At 36.3% G+C, this 20,541-nt stretch overlaps 1 protein-coding gene across 3 annotated transcripts in view; it reads right to left on the bottom strand.

Moving 5' to 3' along the window:
• NEDD4 (NEDD4 E3 ubiquitin protein ligase) overlaps positions 1-20,541 on the bottom strand; it is a 60,586-nt gene that overhangs the window by 25,872 nt on the left and 14,173 nt on the right. For 2 of the 3 annotated variants that reach the window (XM_063346372.1, XM_063346373.1), the window contains 2 exons: positions 19,652-19,690; positions 19,155-19,208 (listed from right to left, as the gene is read on the bottom strand). In XM_063346372.1, the coding sequence (XP_063202442.1) occupies positions 19,155-19,208; positions 19,652-19,690 (93 nt within the window). Of the gene's footprint in view, positions 1-12,690; positions 14,203-19,154; positions 19,209-19,651; positions 19,691-20,541 lie in introns of those variants that run through there. The other variant, XM_063346371.1, reaches the window with a different exon arrangement.

Below are 20,541 nucleotides of genomic sequence, written 5' to 3'. Positions count from 1 at the left end.
TTTCATCTGTGATAAATGCTTCAGAAGTTCCAGCAATTCCAGCAGTCCCAAGCCTGGCAGCCGAAGCTTCAAGTTTGGCATCTCCCCTACCCCACGTTTCTGTTGACATCTGAAAACACACTAAAATTCATTGCATCTATGAAAAATTACCATTTGCCTACATACACTGAGGAATTTAGTTTTAACAACTAAAATCTGAAAGATTCTGCCCTGACTTGGATGTCTGGACTGTCCGACTATGACCAGACTATGAATGCAGCAGCTTTGCAGCCCGGTTCTCTCCAGCCTACGCCACAGTACCACAGTACCAAAGGAGGGACTGACAATACATGATATCACTGCATAGTTTATTTTCGATCATTGATTTTTGCCTGCCAAAGAAATTAAGATTTTAGTGATTTACATGGGTAATTTCAGTATTTGCCAATAATCACCACCAACAGTCAAAGAAATTTACTTGACTTCTTACTGGATTACTGGAACATATGCCGAGTTGTTTCAAGTTCATTTGTAATCTGAAAGCCTTTGCGAACCTCCACAAAAGCAGGAAAATGTATTATATGGGTCATTTAACATGAAGACATATCGCTGCCTGTGTGCTAAGATCAAGAAGGCATGAAATTTTTAAAAGCTATGTATAAGCCTATAGCATTTTTCAAAATCTACACTGTAACAAGACTATGGTTTTTTGCATAGACAGAGTAAGGAACTGTGAAAGTCTTCAACTATGTAGCCTGTGCAACCTCTGGATTTCTAGTCTTCTTGATTTTTCCAGTTAACAAAAGATTTGGTGCGTATTCTTTCTTACATCTGTTGGTGTACCACAAGCTGCTATTCAAACTCATCACCCAAGGATTTTGATGGCCTTCTTCCGTAAAATTTCTCACTATGAAGCTCTGCATCTCACTGACTTCTATTCCCTTTGCTTCAGGGCAAAGCCGTGTGTTTCATCTTTCTTCTAACACAACTGTATTTTTAATTTTCAATGCCAATGCTTTACAGTACTGAAACTCCAGTCCAATTCTACTAATTTGTTGTGCCATTGACAGCATTCTTCATTCAAACAGCTATGACATTAAAGGCTATAGGTATTTCTTGAAGCAGTTCTTTCTCCCTTAATAATTCTGGTACCTTTTTTTCTTTAGCTCTGTTGTCCTAAGTTTGTCTATTTAATCTTTAAATCATACATGTGTATGGAGAAACAGTGCCTCACATTGGTATAAGCTCTAATTTTTATACCTCCAAAAGGCACAACTAGGCTGCAGAGCTTGTCATAGATAATAACATGATAGAAATCTAGAAATACATAACTTTAAATTGAATTTGTAGTGTGTATGTCTTATATTAAGATTTGAAGGGGGGTAATAGTGGAAATAAAAACAACAACGACCTTTTTAGTTCACAAACTTGTTTGGGATAGAAAGCTACAACAGGTTTTCATACCTGAAGAGTCAGAAGCTTCTCTGAACTACTGAAGGAAAACTTTCTGTACTATTATAGACCACAAGCTTCTGGAAAAATATAGCTATCATTTTTGCCTATGAGGTTCTTCTTAAAATGGCACAGCACATACCTTAGACATGTTAAAAGGCTTAGTATTTGTAAAGTTCTTGGCAATCCTCAAGTGGAACATGCCTTTCAAATAAATTGCTGGAATGTGGGACAAAAGTCTGCTGTATTTTAGAAAACCTCAGAACATTGTGTTTGTTACCAGCATTATTTTAGTATGGGCTCCTGTTATTCACTTTATTATTCTGCTGTCTCTCCTGCTATTTTTAGCAGAGCTAGCCTCGATAACCAACCTTTAACAGTACTTTCTCCTCCAGCCAGAGAGTAAAATCCTCCAGTGGAGATTTTTCTTGACCTCCAAACAACTAATACATAGATCAGATAGCAGGAATGCTCTTCAGCAATGTGCCTCCCTATGACAAGCTGACTAACTGCCTTCAAAGAAGTGCCAAAGAAGCTTTGAAGCAGACATCGCACACATTAACAATTAGATGCCAGTGGAGTTGAAACTGTTTGAATCTCTGTTTCATGAGAGCAGGCATCCCAGTTTTTTCAAGACAGACAAGTGGGTCAGTTGTTCTTGTCAACTTCTGATTTCTTAACAGCCAGAGAACTCAAACTTTCTGCTTGACAAATCCTAAGTGTATAAACCTCATTTAATGATATAGTACACTAACAAAGAGGCCTTTTATTTTACTGATTCATTAGTTTCGTCTATAGAAAGTTATTAAAAACATGTGAGGACTGACAGCTGTTGTATACAATACATTTAAAGAACTCCAGTGCAATGCCAAAGCAAGTGCTCAGAGGAAAAGCACTGAAAGAAAGTAATCCAGTCCAAAACTCATTTTCCTCTATTTTATGATATATACTTAATAAGCCTTAACAGTTAAGATTTAGGATTTTTTCCCGCAATTCCCATCAGAAACTGGATAGAAGTAGATTTTAAACTGACATTCTTATCTGAGTCACACACCTAAGAGCAGTTCTGAAAACATTACCCGTAATTTATCAGGTTTAAAGACAGTTAACTGAACTTAATGTGTTTCTTAATTGCTGGATTCATCACAGTGCCTTTTGAAACAGCTCTTTTATAGACCAGGGTGTTGAAATAACAGGTATTTTCTCTACCAACTTTTGTGACTAATTTTTGTTGGTGTTAGTGCATGAATTAGAACTTAAGTATATTACCAGTCTATTTCTGACTAAACAGACAGCTAGTTGTGCATTAGTTGGTCTTCACACAGAAATCTACAGCTGTATGGCAAAATGAGAAAGCATGCAGCTTTTATTGGAGGGAATATAAAGTATCAATTCAAATTGAAAAAACAAACAGGGATCTGGACTATCGCTGCTTAAGAAAACAAGAGCTCAATAGATCCCTTATAAAACCAACATTCTCCTTGCTTAAACACCCAAACATCAACACTAGTTACAAGCTTGATGAGAATGAAAAAAAACAAAAAACTTTCATGAGCTACACTAGCAATTTCAAGTATTTTTCTTTTCATGCTGTGCTGAGTATATTATTTGGTTCTCTCGAACTCTAAATCCAGAAAAGTGAGCTTATTTTCTTCCACAAAATACTGCCAGCATATGCTATTCATCATAGGAAAATAAGAGTTTTGAAAAAGCAAAATTCAATTATCATGTTAAGATCTTACCAAATTAATGGACTCTAAAAGTAACGTTTTCTCTATCTTGCAAAACAATAAATACTTGTTGCACTCAATTCATTAAAGTCCCGGTCTCCTGTATTTTTAAGGGGCAGAGGTAGATAGTGAGGAGGGGTTTTTTAATGACATGTAGGAATTTCTTTTTAGTTGGCATCTATGATCAACTATCTATGATACTGAGATATAAGAACCTATCAGCATTTTCAAAATAGAGAAAACAGGTACTGTCAGAGCAACAGTTATTATGCAACATGTTTCCGCAGGACCTTCAGCCCTGCTGGCTGCTTCAACAGCAAGGTCTCAGCATAGCATGCCTCAGCAGTTTTACCATCTGTTTAATAGACAGCATTTAGAAATTACACTGAAGTTATTTTCACTAATTCTCTCTTGCTTCTAAAGATATTATCAGAGAACCGCTTCTGTAAAAAGACCAGAGCAAAAGTGTCATCTGTTTCTCCATTCACAGCTCACATTTTTTTATATAGAACCAGTATCTTATAGCTTTCTTGAAAATTCATATTTAGTCTACAGTAATTTTACAACAACATTTGTGTATTACTCCACTCAGTGTTTGCTACTTTGAGAGCCTGTGCTTAAAAGTTCATTACCAAAGCCATTAAAGATAGCTTTTTTCTTTTTGCACTTTCACATAGGTCACAGGAAGACAAGTCATCTAATATAATCGAAGCATACTTAAGCACAACATAAATAGAGAACAAGTCAAAAGTTTGTAATACATATATTTTATTCATCAGGAATTTCAGTTCCTTTAGTTTTATGGACAGATGTGCCAAATAAGCTACCATATAAAAAGCACGAATATTACATTTTAGGAAAAATCAAGAGCCAATCCAGATGTGGCCTCCTGTGTCAAAGCAGCCAACACTCAAAAAAAATTCAGAAAACAGTACCAAATATTTAATTAGGTACTACTTTGACAAGCCATTCCTGACATCAGGTCATTTAACTTCACAGTAGCATAAAAACATAAATCTTTTGCATCTATTTGTGAAAGCTTTTGTGCCAAACCTTAAGACTTTCAATAAAGTTTGAAAAACAAACTCTTGTACTAACAATTCCAGGTGCACTTTTACCTTCACCAATTAATACTACAAAGCTTAAAAGACTCAAAAATTGTAAACCCTATGAAATTGCAAACTACATGTGCAATTTGCTCCCGGAAATGAGTAAAGATAAACCAGGTACAACAGATGTTAACCACAATATCTAATTAATACACTCAGCAAAAGGGCTCAATACACAGTCAACTTTTTGTTATCCAGAGTAAGAGGGAACAAAAGACAAACAATTTGCCTCCAAAAGGCAGACAGGCAACTGGTGCATCTTTGCATCACAGTTTCACTGGGAAGTTCATTAGGCCCAATACAGTGCAACACAAATGCACAAAATCAGGTTGAGCCAGGAAGCTTCTTTTTTCCAGCCCTAAATATAGTATTGAACAGTCGGACCAGGCCGTACAAGTAACTGAGCCCTTCTAAGATATTTCTGTGACTGCGGACCTACAGCAGGGGTGGATGCAGCCTGAATGGCCTCAGCCCACTCCAAAGTTAGTCCAACAGTTTTCAAAAGCATTCTTGGGTCTACTGTCCTCAGCTACTGTTGATCCCAATTCAACATCAACGCTAACTGAGGAATTCCCTGTGCCTTTGCCCCTGCGCACAGCTATCGGCCGCTGCCAGCCACGCTGCGGTTTTCCATGCTCTTCTGCACTCCGCATTAGTCCTCAGCCACTGCTGATCTGAACAGCAGCCCCAGGCCCTACCTATTGACCTCTCCCAGCTCCAAGCCCAAACCTACTGCTGCCAGTCCTATGTGCAGACAGGTAACCTGGCTACAGCAGAACTTACTGGTTTGTTTTAAACTGTGCTATGCTCAAGTTATAAACCCTACCTGTCCAAAACCAGTCTGCAAAAACTGACCTTGGATGCCTCAATCTCTATGTCACAAGGCAACTACAACACAAATAATCCACCCACAACTACTTTTACAACAAAAGTAGTATTGCAATTTATTTCAGATAAGCTCATCAACATTTCTTACTAAGGTTACATTATACTTCCCACATTAGACACAGGTTTTATTTGCCTGTAGTTTGCCAGATGTTAACGACTTCAGATTTACTCTTTATAAGCTACATATTTGTCGCAAATCGAACTTACTAGAAATAATGATAACTAAATCTACTGGCTAAGGTAGGAACTCTATTAAAAAATAAGTAATGTTCATAAAAAATCCTATAAGCTTTTTTTTTTTTCCAAAAATCCCTTGTGCTTTCATGTTACTGAACAAAGTCTTCTCCCTTACGCTAGGAAAATCACAGATGCCAGAGAAATCATCTACATCTAAAAGAATCTAGTTCTATGTTTCTTCCCACATTCCTCTTACTGAGTAGCTGGAGTGTCCCATTTGCATTTTAATATGCCTTAACTTCAATGACTCCAATTCAAGTTTGTATGTAATTTCTGCCAGGAACTTGCCAATATCCTTCTCTAAATTCTGTTTGCTTATGTTCCAGTTGATACAGCTGAAAGCGGACCAAGGTCTCAAACAGTAATTGCATCTATATGTAGTCTTTTCAGTTTACCATAAACTGCCACAACAGGAAAAAAGAGATGTATTCCCTTGAAACAGAGATGATTATAGATCCACAAACTAACGCTGAAATGAGCTACAAACATTTTGCTGGCTGCACTCCCAAATCAGCATGTTCTGTTCGTCACAGGGAGCGAGGAAGAAAGTTCACTTGAAACAGAGACACTTAACAGAAATGCAGGGCAGTCCCCTACAGCCAAGGGTGAAAGTCAGTTGTAAGCAAGTGACTCGCCTGAAAAGGCCAGTCAGTTTTGCTTACTTGCTCCATCTGTGGAAATCATCCACTTCTGGAAGATGAGAAAACATGTGTTGGAACACAGAAGAATACTCAGCCCAGGGTGAGGGGAGAACTTCAAAGAGCATTTCTACCACTTGATCTGGGTGGCTGCAAGGGCTGAGCAGGCACCAAAGAGCCCAGCAGACAGATTAACACTCTGTGTAGCCTTGTATCCCTCCCCTATAATGGCCAAGAGCAGGTGCTTAAGGAAATAAAAGCAGCAGTTAAGAATAGTACTTCCTCCATTTCTAATATCGCCCAGTTTCTAATAAATAAGTGGTCATGAACTTTTTGATCCTGATGTTAAAATACATATTGAGAATGTAATACCCTTTGATGGCCCTTTCTTCAACTTATCTAACCTCCTCTTGAAATCCATTTCTACTTTTGGTATGTACAACATCTTGCAACAGTGAGCTCAGCAACACAAAAGAGAACATATTTGGTTTATAAGAGTGAATTCTCTGTTTAAACTCACCTCCCCTGAACTATAGTTCTATAAAACCCCCTTTATACCACTTTCCCCCCCCCTCCCCTGAAGCCCTTGGTCTACTTAGTGTCTCCTCACATAAAACTTATCCCAATCTTGTGACCCTTCTTGGTATTTTTCTAGTTCCGTTACACATGCTTCCTGAAAAAAGATGACCAAAAATATGCATGCCATGCACATATGTGGGTTTGTACAACTCCATAATGGTGTTTTTAATTTTGTTAGTTTATTCCTTTCCTAATAAATCCTAACCTTCTATTTGCCTTTCAACTGTCAACAAGATTTGAGCTGACATTTTCAGCAAGTTGCTCACCATAACAAACTATTTCCTGACCAGTATGGGACACCACGCATGCATCAGTAGCCGTTTTTCCTGTGTGCAGTACTTGGCATTTATCTACACTGATTTCCAAATTGTCCAGTTTACTGTCTAGTCACTCACTACCATGAGATTTTCTGCAACTTCAGAGATGACAATTTAATTCTCACTTTTATTTCTTCTCTTTTCATTAGTTGTCTTCAATGAGGAAGCTTCTTTCTGCACTTTTGCCTTAAAAGTATTTTTCAGAACTTTACTAAGGGTTCTTGTCAAATATTTTGAAAAGCTCAGTATCCTGCATTAACCAGCTCACCCATCTTTGCATGTCATTGCTTAGTTTGATTTGTAAAACAAAACTTTCTTTCATGAAAGCAGTGCTCAATCTCCCTCCTTGTAAACACAAAACATGTCATATGTTTACTAATTCTGTTCAACATACTCTCTTCCAGACTGGCCTGCTACAGTAGCCTGTAGGTCCCCTTTTGGTCATTTTAAAATACCAGCATACTACTTACCATCTTCCTTCAGTAAAGGAATCTAATAGGTCAAGAAATTATTCATTTAGTTAGTATTTCAACAATTTTATAGCTGAGCTTCTTGACAATTCTTGGGAGAATACCTGCAAGTACTATTAGTTTTGTTAAGGACTTCTGTCTTATGCTATAATGCTTACGAAGACCATGATTTCTACATCACCATAACAGTTTCCAACGTTTAACCCAAAGTGTTGATCTAATTCCTCTCAGAAAGCAAAAAGAACATACCATTAAAAAAAATAACTATAGCATTGATCACGGTCTCATATCCGAAAGCCTGCCAGTTACTTGGCTAGTCAGGAGTAAAGGGAGGAATGTCTCTATCTTGCCTTGGGAAGAAGTTTTACTTCAACACATTCTTAAATGTATACTAAGCCTTAACAGACAGCATAACTGTAGCTTGTGGCTATATTAAAGAAGCCACACTATCAATGCTTCCCACTCTCCCATGGTAGATTAAAAGGACAATAAGCTGTTTCAGGAGCTCTGCTTTGCATGGTTTTGCAGTTTTAGTTCCCCCTTTTGTTGGCATGAGAAACCTACCCAAACTCACTTCAGCTGCAGACTATAAACAGAATGAGGTCAATCATAATTTGTGCAGAGCACAATCAAGTAAAACTCCTCCTTAGTATGTACATGTAGTGTTTGCTGGTGACTACGAAATACTAGAGATTTGATATACAGGGTTATTCAAGTATTCTGCTACAGCCCAGACACTCTTCCTTACAGCATGATCATATTCTGAAAGTTACATATGGTTTACTATTGCCAAACACAACTTGCTAAAGCTGACAAAGAAACATTTTAGGGACGGAGCTGATACCAAATAATATCAATTGATTCCTTCCTTTGCTAATGCTTCCACCTAGTAACAGTTCACAGCTAGTCTTGGCTGTAAGGTTTCTCACATCCTTTGCATGTAATCTTTTTTTACCCCTGAAGAAGATTGCTCCTCAAAAGCTAAAGGCATGAAGAACAACGGAGAAGCTGTAACAAAACTCTGAATTTAAGCAAGATGGAAAATAGAAAAAAATCAGTACAAATTATCAAAGCGCTACAGGTCATTGTTATATAAAGGAAGACAGTAGAAGATCACCTACAACTAATTATAAATTGTTAATTGTTGTGATGAAGCTTCCACTGTCTTCCCTTTAATGCTTTGACGTATACTTCAACTTCTAAAATTTGTCTCAGACAACGTAAATTGTATTGGGTGATTTAAGTCTAATTTAATTGTCATCACGATTCCTCAGAAACACACCACCATCCTTTCAACCCCAATTCTCCTTGACTGAACTGATACATCATAAGAGAGCAATAGACAGTCCTGTAACATGATCCTTCAAGATATGCCATACTGAACAATATGAAAATTATTAGGCGATAAGATTATTGTAGCACAATAGCATAAGGAGATGTCAATTTGTGCTTTGCCTTGTATTGCCTCTATAATCTTTTGCTTCACCTGCCTCTTTTCCACCTCACTTCCTTGCACAGATTTGGGAAACCGATACCCGTGCGTGCAAGCCCCTTTGCTTAACATGCAAAGATGGAAATGGCTGGAGATAAGCACAGTTGTCTTCCTCTTCTCTTGGCACTTCTCCCTGGTTGGACCATTATCTTCTGTGAAGGAGTTTTGCTAAGAAAGAAGCTCTAAACTTAAAGAGGATGCGAGAGAGAAGACAATCTCAGACTGTGCAGTACTAACTTGTGGTGCAGCATTTATTAAAAAAAAAAAAATCAAGATTTTCCAGGCACAGGTTCTGTTCCACCCAGCAAGTTCATATCTGACATCTTCACACACAGGCCCCTCAAATTACTGTTTGTCCAAAATATAAATTTACTACCAAAGGATTCAAATAGCATCTCCTTTTACAATTACGAATGGCAGACTAACAGAACTCGGTGAAAAAAGCCTGAGAGTTCCAACTAAAAGTTTGCTTCGCATGAACCTGACAGTAGAAAAACATTTCCATTATTTTACACCACCTCTGGAGTTTCCACTTCAAAATGTGTTTCATTCACTCAAGACAAAATTTGAGTAAAATTACTTGTAAACAAAAGGACAACAACACAATGACTCCCTTAATTGTATAAGTAATTATTTTAAAGGTATACAGTTGCTGAAATGGATTTGCGAGTACATTTAGAATATTCATATTATCTAATTGTCGGTGACACTGATGGGGAAGGAATGGCTGATGTCAACAGGGATGTCAGCATAATATTACACTCATGGAAGAGATTAACACAGCTTTTCTTTTTTTTTTTTTAAGTTTATATATGGTCTACAAGAAGTGGAACTGTAGTCACTGCTTCTGCCTTCCTCTGTACCTCTTAAAGTTTACATATGTAAGACAACATGTAAACTGTTCCCTTACTTACTCGTACCCTCCAAATTCACAGCTGTGATGTCACAGTGCTTTAGCTGCACTTATTTTTACCCTAAGCAAGAGATAGATGCATTGAAAAAACATTACAAACAGAAATACAAAGTCAAGGACAACCATGGACTACCTCTTCCTCCTGCTTTGCATAAATGAAATTCCATTATCTACCGCAGAACCTATTCAATATGTTTCCAGCAGTGGTATGTGGGCCATCACCATTCGTCATTTTTCAACTTAATTAAAAATAATCCAAGGCCAGTTGTCACAGAAATGGTGTTTTGATTTTATTTTTTTTTTTTTTTTAAAGTCAGCCTTTAACAAGCTGTTGATTATAGAAAGCAGGAAATCTGATACGAGGTGGCTGAAGGCTAGTAGCTAGGCACGTAAGAAAAGAATGCATAGACCTTTTGCTGCTTCAGACTCTGGAGTCTCTGACCAAAGCACTGATTTGATTTCATGACTGCTCTGTACAGATAGCTGACATTACTAAATGCTACTCCAGTATCAACTTGTTAAATTTGAACCCAGACTCAGCATATCAATATACTAGGCCAGACTAACTGGAGTCAAGAGAAATATTTTGGGAGTTGTTTATTTTTAAATGAGTCACAATACACCATGATAATTAACTGGACTATATAATTAAATGATTGCCTTAGAATCTATTATATTTGTCACAAAGACCGTTATAGCAAATACAATAGTATTTATCTATTTTATTCCAGTGAATTGCTGAACTGCTATAAAGTCAACTATGGTTTTTGCTTGGTTTGGTAGGGGAAGCTTTAAAGTTTTCTTCATAACATGTTTTATAGGATATTCTATAAGAACTGATTTTACATAAAGACTGAAAGGGCCATTTCAGGACTGAAAGGCTCCTGTGCCTGTTGTTGCATAAAGGAATCTGCAACAAGCAGACTGCTATAAAACCTTTAGTGTCCAGTTTTCTGCTGTTGGAGATCTTTTTAATTTGTATAGAAATGGTATTTGCAAATACATTAAAAGTACAAGAAAACTACATTTAGATATTTGGGACTCAGACCTTTTTTTTTTTTCCTATTATTTTTCATTTTTAAAATTGTCTCTCGCCTTCTAGTCAGAAGATAAACTCTTACGAATACAGGAAGCTTAAAACATGCTGCCACATTAACACAGTAAAAATGCACAACTACCAAAGAAGCGTGCTATCAAGTGCTTTAAAAAGTTAAGTCTCCTTAGGTTTTTTGTCAATCCACTGTAAACACCACTCCCAGTAACTGAAACAAACTACTGTCACTCCAGTGTCCTACAAGGTTTTCTGGAAATGTTTGCCAACAATCTAATCCTGAACCTGGATTCTATCTAAATTGAATTTATTAAAATTCACTCAGTATTAAAATATAAAATATCTTACAGAGTAACTGCCATTAAACACAGAGGCTAGCAGCGCAAGTTGAAAAGAAATGTACTTGAAGTGCATGACTCAACATTTTGGAGTTTTCCTTTTTATAATACACTTTTTAAAAATAACTAGATCCAGACTACTTAAAATATGTCATAATCTGTTTGTGCTTATTGTGGAATTTACCATCAACTTTACAGTTTGATTTTGGGATGAGAAATCACCAAGTAATATGCATCTTGATTACCTGGGATCCACTGTAAGTTTTATAATGAAGCTTAAACATAGATCACAGTTTTATAAGGAAAGTGCATTTTTCTTCAAACTCTTTTCAACCAAAAAGCAATACAAAACTCCAAAGAAGTCAAAAAGCGTACAATCACCAGGCACTACTCTTAAGGGCAACAACAGATTGAAAATTACAGTCTAATACCTCCAAAGTAATTATATTACTAGCTTAGAAAGAGACTGACATAACTATAGATCTTTGGCATAAAGCCTTTTGCTTGAACAAGCATGTTAGTTACATGGTAGTAGTGTCAATTCATAGAGAATGAGATCTTTAAACAATTTTGGTAAACATTAATTGCTGCACCTCTATCAGCATTCACAATTAAAACTAATATATAATATTCAGATCATTCAAGTCTTCACAATGTTATTTAAACAAGTCTTAAAATGCACATTTCATGTGGCTTATGCTTTACTAACAATATAAAATGCCTTAAGAGTTAATATGAGCAAACACACTTCTGCAGTTTAGTTGGATGTGAGTTTCATTACCAAAAAAATACATTTAATATAAGCCTTCTAGACCCAAGTACTATAATTTGAACAGCAATGTTGTTGGGAGAGGTATTAAGTTACAGTGTACTGCTCGGGCTGAAGTAGTGGTTGGAAGGAAAAAAAAAAAGAAAAGAAAAAAAAGGAGAGGAAACTCTGAAAATTCCTGTGGTTCAGGGTGTATACAGAAACAAATGGCATTTACAGTTTCTCTGCTCAAATATTACTTATCTTTAATTCTACATACAGCAAACTGTTCTGTAAAATAAAGCCTGTATGAAATAAACCTAAAAGACTCTCCAGCAATCCACTCATTTTTATCCATTTTATATGCAGTTTTAGTAATTACTATTAATTTACTGAGAAGTAAAGTTATGTATTTAAAACTACAAAACTTCAACTGAAGTTTAAATCATTCCCAAGTCTAGATAACTAGACAAGAAAATCCCCTTGAGTTCATGTAAACAGGAAATTATTGTTTACAATACATTAAATACAGGTATTTCACTGCAAGACCTATTCACCTTTGCTGCTATATGTACCATACTTCAAGAAACAAATCTAAAACCCAAATGTTGCAGATAATGTGACAGTTTGACACCATTAGGAAATTCTATAATCACTGCGTTTCAGTCTTGATTGTAAGTGTTATTATTTTCCAGTTAAATTTCAGCTGTAAAATACTGTCAGACTGTTCTATAAACCAGAACACTCACCTTATGGGGCCTCCACAAAGAAGTGCTAGACATTTCCCTTTTAGAGGTTCCATATCGTTTCTTAACACCAGTTGGTTTTCCTTCATTTCCAGGTTTGAACTGTATATGCAACTGAGACGTCCTTGCACTATGACACTTGTATTTAAGGCTGGATAAACAGCAAGAAACTTTTTGACGTGATCCTTCCAACGAAACACTTCTTTGCAAAACATGGTTGGCTTTGCTCATCTGTCCATTCGGTCTTTCTAGTTCATTTATGTTAACCTGATATTCTGAATCTATTTTTGAGGGTAAACATGCAGATGTGCTACGTGCCAGTTTTAAATGAGGGTATTTTGCACTGGAGTTCAGATTTAACTCTGGACTGCAACAGCCATTAACCATTTCACTGCTCGATGCAAGTGCTCTTTGAGTGAGATGAACTGAAATACATGAGAAGCCATCGGATACTTCTTCACAAGTTGCCTGCTCGGAACTATCCAAAATTTTACTTTTGTCCTGTAATGATGTGTTCAAGTAAAGCGGTCGAATGTCTCTAACTTCGCCAGAGGAGCAAACTGTCTTAGACAGTCGAAGTCCATTGACTGCTGTTGAAAGGAATCCCTTGGAAGTGGTTTGATCTTCTTTTTGTGCCAGCTCACTTGGAGAAATAATTAGTTTATGGGATGTTTGATAGGCACCTCTACATGGCAGTTGACCTGAGCTTACTGGTGAAGCTGGAGGAGTACTGGAAGGACTCCTAGGGAAAATAACCAGTGATGAACAACGTCGCAGTGGAATTTTAGTTTTCTTCCTCACCGACAAAGCATCTTGGTCAAAAGTAGTATTACTTCTACACAGAGTTTCCTGAGACGAGTTGCTCCTATAGGGATTACCTTTGTTTGCAGTGCTTCTATATGAAGAATCACCATGTACACTACTACAGAAAGTACCATCACTTGTCGAAAGAGTGCCACTACCACTGTCACTGATGACACTGTTACTATATGAACCTCCATCACTTGTGGTACTTGCACATGATCCATAGTCACTGCCAGCACTGCTGAACGATCCGCTGTCACTGGCTGCAATACTGCTAAGACTGCCATTGCACGGAGCAGTATTGCTTAGAAGGCTATCATTAGGTCGATGATCAACCACAATTCTAGCGCCACAATTTCCTTCATTCCCAATACCAATGAATGAAGTGTCTTCACCAGTAGCTACAGCGTCACCGGACTGAAAACATCCACTATACTTTCTAGACTGTAGGGAAATGTGCAGTGAGGTTGTCTTTTTTATTTGCAATGAAGCAATAGCTGGATTTTCCTCTTGATTACTTCCTTGTTGCATTACAGGTGCATAAACAACTTGTCTAGGAGTCAGTTTCATCTGTGTAACATTAGGTGCAGAATTTTGCGATTTCTTGAAGTACATACAATTGTTACTGTCCAAAACATCTTCAGAGGTTTCCAATAATGGATCAGTGTTGCTTCTTTGGGCAGCAAAATGCAATCTTAACTGTCGTGCCATTTGTTATCATTTCCACGCATGTTAGCAAATGAAAACCACAACAATCTTTCAGCAGAAAGGCTACAGGCAGCTGCACAGAACCTAGAGCTAGTACATCACAACAGTAAAAGCCCATAAAAGTTGCAGTCTTTGTCCTGATTTCTACAAGATACTAGTGTTAAAAAAAAAAAAAAACAACAAACGAACAACTGTACCTCTTGAAATAAGTCAGGCATTCGTTGAACTGCAGCTTCTGGACCGTCTTTGATTGCTTGCAGTCAGAAAGCACTCATTTACAAAGCACTTACATTCCAACGACCTCAGCTGCAACACACTGACAAAAACTACTGACCTTGCTTCAATTATATCCTCTGTAATTTGCATAAATGAATACAATAATAAACTTCTAGTACTTCCAAGTTTAAAACAGCAACTCCTACTGCAGCTGCACTAGCTGAGTCAATGTGTCCGTACTTTCCTCAGCAGCGTATGACTACTAATATTTTTACCCATAGGTTTAGAATTACAGGAAGTTGGTAGGAATGAAGTCCCATATAATTGAGTATCAAGTCTAGGATTGAATTTCCAAATAGTAACCATGCTAGCAAACTGCTGAGGTCTGAATTATGCATAAACCAGTGAAATAAGCCTCCTCCCCCTTAAAAAAAAAGTCTTTCTGCACTATTTAAATAAAACTTGAAAGAAAGCTGACATTATCTTGCAATCTACACGCTGTTCAGCAATCACACTTTCTAAAGACTTGCACATAGTAGAAACCTTTCCTGCCAATTAATTAATAATTTTCAGTGAGGTGCAACTGAATTAGAATCACAAAAAGTTATTTCGATTAATAATTTGGCATTTGTTTTCAGCCTAACATGTTAACCTTTTATTTTATATTTTAACCTTTCCAAATCACAGCTGTTAAAGATAGATAGAAAGAAAAAAACTATTCTTACAAACTGAACTACCTCATCTTGTTTGCTGGAAGCCCACAATAAGCAGACAGTCATTAGAGTTCAATATGGCATGCAAATATATGACCAGCTATGCAAACTTTAGAACACTGAACTAAGTATTCACAGAGATAAATATGATTACCATGCACAATTACAGAAGAAAGCTATTCTGTATAACTATATACAAACTGTCTCATACATTTATAGCTATATACTAATTACTTTTATTTATTAAATAAAATTATCAGCATGTCAAGAAGTTAATATACTGTCGACTCCTACAAGAGTAACGGGATTGAGAATTCCTACAAAATGTTTCACTGGCTCATATAGTCTGAAAAGGTCCTTTGCTGGCACCTAGTGGGACTTTTGAAAAAAGACAAACTTGAATCTTGCTCTTAAGTGGGTTCTTTGTTGTTTTTTTATTTTTTAAAAAACAAACATTTGGCTATGAATGTACTTTTGAATACAGAAGCCATATACGATGCAGTACTAAATGCTACCACACTAACATGAAATTACTCAGTGCTGCTGAAAAAGAGCAAACAGAAGAGAACACTAGGCCATTTATACTTTTATAGGTCATACTACTAAATTTTTTTTCTGCTCTATATTTATTTAACCTTTACTGTATTTTAAGCTAGAAGGCAGTAAAATTAACATTTATACCTCTTTCCCAAAAAAGAGCCAAGAATCAAATTCACAGTACTCTGTTTGCAAGCAACAAATTTGTTTTCTAATTATACTCCAGGGCTTACGTAACCTGTTACCTGAATTCCATGATTAGAATGCAGCAACAAATGAATACTAGCTTATTCATAAAAAGCCAACAAATACAATAGTTCATTTATTTCATTATGCTTTACCAACTGGACTTCTTCTAATGTTCTGTGTTGGAGGGGGCTGGGATGGGGGGACAAGAGGAAAGGCAAATACCATAAAAGATTCTTTTGGTCAGTTTCAAAAAGTTAAATTTGAACTTCAAGCAATATATTTAAGAAAAAAAAAAAAAAAAACAAACACACACCACCAAAAGCCACCACCAAACAAACAACCTAACAAGATAAAACCCTCCCTAAGATACAAGCGAAGGGTAAAAAAAGGCATTTCTTAAAGCTCCTTTTTTCCCCACCAATGACAAATTTATTAGTAGCGCAGTTTGTAACATGTTAGTGTGATACACAACAAATTGCAACCACTTTATTAGAGATACTGCTTTTAGTAAAAGAAAGCAATGCTTTCTCCCCCAACAGATGATCTGAAACATTTTTCCAATTTTACTAAAGAAACCTCTAAGAAAATGATAAGCTGACATAAAATGGTAACTCAGGCTTAAGATTTAAATGAAATTTCTCAACATGTCACTCTTCCTTAGCTATAACTGTATGGGTACAGCCAGAGAACTACAGCTTCCTTAGTCAACATAAAAATTTTTAAAATGCAAAATTCTATCTTGCTGAATTACAGTTGACATAAATGAAAAATAATACTTTTTAAATAGTACCAGTACCTCCATTCAACTCTTAACATCATTGACTTTTTCAGTATCAACAACAGATTTGGCACTTCATTTGAAATAAACCTAATTACCATAACTTATTGTAAGACAGGAAGAGATAGCAAGAAGTCGTCTAGTCCCTTCACTGGTCCATCTCACAAGTGATCTCATTGTCCTTCTTAACACATTTTTCTAATGCATTTTTAAAGACAACCATAATTGTGAACTCCACACATTGCTCAAGCCCTTTATTCTACTAATGGTTTAAAACAAGTCAGCAGAACAAACTTAGATTTAGTGTTCCCTTACCAAATCCAAGACAGGCGATCTTTGAAAAGTTTTAAAGCTATTACAGAAAGATTTTAAAACTCCAGTTGTTGGCAATATGCAGATTGATACAGCAGGGCTTTGAATTTAAGCCTAACATTGAAGAAGATAAGATTTGAGACTGGTTCCCAAGAAAGTAACATTTCTTAAAAACAAAACAAAGATTTTAGGCTTCAATTTCTCCCCAAATGTTACAAGGAATAAAAGCACCTGAGATAAATTTTTATAAAGAGGAAATTACCCATTAGGAGTAGTGTCTCACAAATGTAAGAGAACTTCAGTTTTATCAGCCTGCTCACATGTAGAGTTTAAACAGTCATCCAATAGGTAGAAGAAAGAAAGGCTGATTAACACTGAAGCCCACTAAAATAATGGAAGATGAAACACCTTCTGATCATAGCTGCATATGCTACTGAGTGCAACACACCCATGGTTTCTGACATGTGAAGATGTCAGAAGTGGGGGAGCTTGTCAATGGTAAACAACAATCACAGCTAAGGTAACAATTTGACTTATTTAAAAAGCTCAAGATATCTGGGATAGAAACTTCGTGTTTCTGAAAGCAAGCTAAAGAAAAATAGTGAGACAGCCCTTTCCATTCACTGAATGAGGAGGTGGAAAAGATGAAAAATATTTGGGTTATTACAGAGCTATACAGTGACTGATAAGGTTTTGACTCTTTGATCTTTAAATATAATCATACATAGGAAACAAATCATTATTTCCAAGTTGATGCCAATAAAACATTTTATTGGTTCCTCTCCCAGAAGCAAACGTAAGTCAAACAACTTATCTGCTCTAGATTAGAGAAAGAACGCTAAAAAATTCTCTTGGTGGAAACCACAAAAAAAGCATTGGCCTTCTCCGCCCAAAAATCAGGAAACTGACTTTCTAATCACACCTCCTGGCCTCCAGGGGGTGGCAGTAATGTTCAAGTGACTAATGGACAATGTAGTTCAGCCTCATGAAGAATACACTGTAGCCCACGACATCATGTTGAGATAAACATCTAAGCATCCTGAAAAATCATATTTAACCTGCCACGTAAGCCACAAGTGCTGGTGATTCCCTCTAAAATTGCCTTTAAAAAAAAATAAAATAAAAGAGACACCATATTTGAAATACTTGAGACAGGTAATACCACCAATCAAGAAGTATATGGTCTGGGGACTCTGTAATGCCTATAACCAAGAAACAAGCCACCTCTTTCTTAGATCTAGTTGTTCTAGACAGTTTATACTTATGTTTACATATATTTTCACTCTTCCCGATTTTAGCAGAGCAGCACCTCCATAAAAGATACAATCAATTACTGAATATATGCAGAAAGTATTAGGAAAAAATAGTATGTTTTTCATAGCCAAAACACTATTCAAGCACAAAAAGCACACTTTATAACTACTATCAGAATGAAACTGTGTTTGATGTACAAATTAAGAGCACTCAGTCCCTCCTATTAGTTTCGGACTATTGCAGACAGAAAAGGTATATGTTCCATTGAGAAGGAACATCAGAAGCAGTCTTAGGATGCAAGTGTCATGATTGTACGGCTGCCAGCCTTACTTATTTGTAATGAAACATACAGACAGAAAGACAGGTAAGTAGACATCATCACACGTTAAATAAGAGCATGGTCAGAGGACGAGTTCTGATTTCACTGAGAAAATAAATGCACAAGCTATCCATATCTTACTTATGACCTGCCATTCAGAGAGTGACACTTATCTACAAGATCATAATCCACTGTCCCACTTGTTAAGTTTTCCAAGGAAAATGCACACATGCTTTCTTTCATGCTACTCCTCACACCCTGAAAAAGCTTCTCACACCATGTACTGAGATACCTACATTGTCAATGCTACTTTATTTGGGTGAAAAATAAACATTCAATGCAGAGCTTTTAATATCACCAAAGAACTTGGCTATATCATTTGAAAAGCATCATAAAAGAAGGATGCTTTTTTGAGTTAAAGCTCATTAGAAGTTAAGAATAATAATATAACTGTTTCAAAGCATCACAAAGGGTGGCAATGTCAGGTAAGTAAATGAACCGGGTCTGCCTTTACCTTTAGGTTTTATTATAGAAGTTAAGGTTGTTTGGTGCATGTTTTTTATCCATGTTGAATCCAGATGAACTTACTTTCATTCGAGTCTTTAATATGTTGCAATACCAACAAAAAAGGACCTACCAAACGGTTTTCGTCAAATACTTCAAAAAGCAGTCTGTGTTTCTGAGGATTAACCTAGGAAAAAGAAATACATTAATAGTTAAAATACATGCAGAATTCCAGCATTTGCCTTCAGCAAAAACTCTGTGTTCATGCAGGAGGAAAGAAATACATAAGACCTAAATTAAACAGCAAATCTGCATCTTGCTACCATTTCACTATGCAACACGTTTCTATCAGAACTAATGAGCCAAGACTGGTGCTATCCCAAACCGTTTTCAAATCCGTGTTCATGTTTTTAAACATTCATGGAATAGGGAAGATAACATCAAGACTGAAAATTTAACTCTGGCACAAATAAAAATGTTAACAAATATATTTCTAAGGAAAGCAGTTTGTTAGGTTTTTTGAACATTAATTAGAGATGTATTTCTGATTTTAAGCTGAATTAGTGAGAAAACATTTTTACTAATGTGTTCATATCCAACATAGGCAATAAGGCTGTAAAAAACACTTACTCTAAATAGGAGTTCTTCATTCCACTTTGGATTTAAGGACTATATGGGGGAAAAGGGAGAGGGGAAAAAAAAAAAAAAGAAGATAGCATTGGTTACAGTAGCAATTCTACATTGGTATCTTTTTTAATGTTTTACATCTATTTTATCCCATGTAATAATCCACTTAAAGTACAAAAGTTAACTTTGCTATTGCAGTTAAAAATCATAGGAGTCTTATACTGTTTAACACAGTGCAGAATGGAGACAATTTATGCAAGCATTCTCAGATTTTGGCTAACGCCATGGATACAGGGAAGGGCCCATTATACAGTCCAAATCAGTTAGTTTATGGTATGTCTTCAGTGATAATCACTGCCTTCTCAAGTCACTATCCAAATTGCTTACACACAAACATATGTTAATCCTGAAATTATGAACTCTTAGCAAATGCCAAATCTCTCAACAATGTAACCTAGACAGGCCATTGACAGTGGAGCCAAACACAATATAGCCTGCTCAACTAAACACATCTTTCAATTATGGCCATTTTTAAAAATATTAGAGATACTTTGAACTCTCACCATAGCTAAACAATTATCAACACGAAGGGAAAATGCATGAGCAATTTCACAACATAGATCACAGCCACTACCTGAGAACAATGATTTGGAAGATCTCTCACATATACAGTTTTTCATTTTTAGTTGATCTAACATAACTTACCAGTCTAACACTGACTTTTACCCACAGATATTCTAGAGAAATGAGCAGTATCATGATTTAGGTGAACTGTGCAATTTGATGTTGAAACACAACAAATTACGTTTGTGTTTCAAACACAAAAAAGATAAAAGTTATACAGCAAGAAAGCAAAAATCTTATATCATTAAAGATCTCAGAAAATTAGAATA

This window comes from Chroicocephalus ridibundus, chromosome 9, assembly GCF_963924245.1.
Source record: "Chroicocephalus ridibundus chromosome 9, bChrRid1.1, whole genome shotgun sequence".
NCBI lineage: Eukaryota > Metazoa > Chordata > Aves > Charadriiformes > Laridae > Chroicocephalus > Chroicocephalus ridibundus.
The sequence above is the reverse complement of the archived record's forward strand: the minus strand, read 5'-3'. Positions and strand labels throughout refer to the sequence as shown.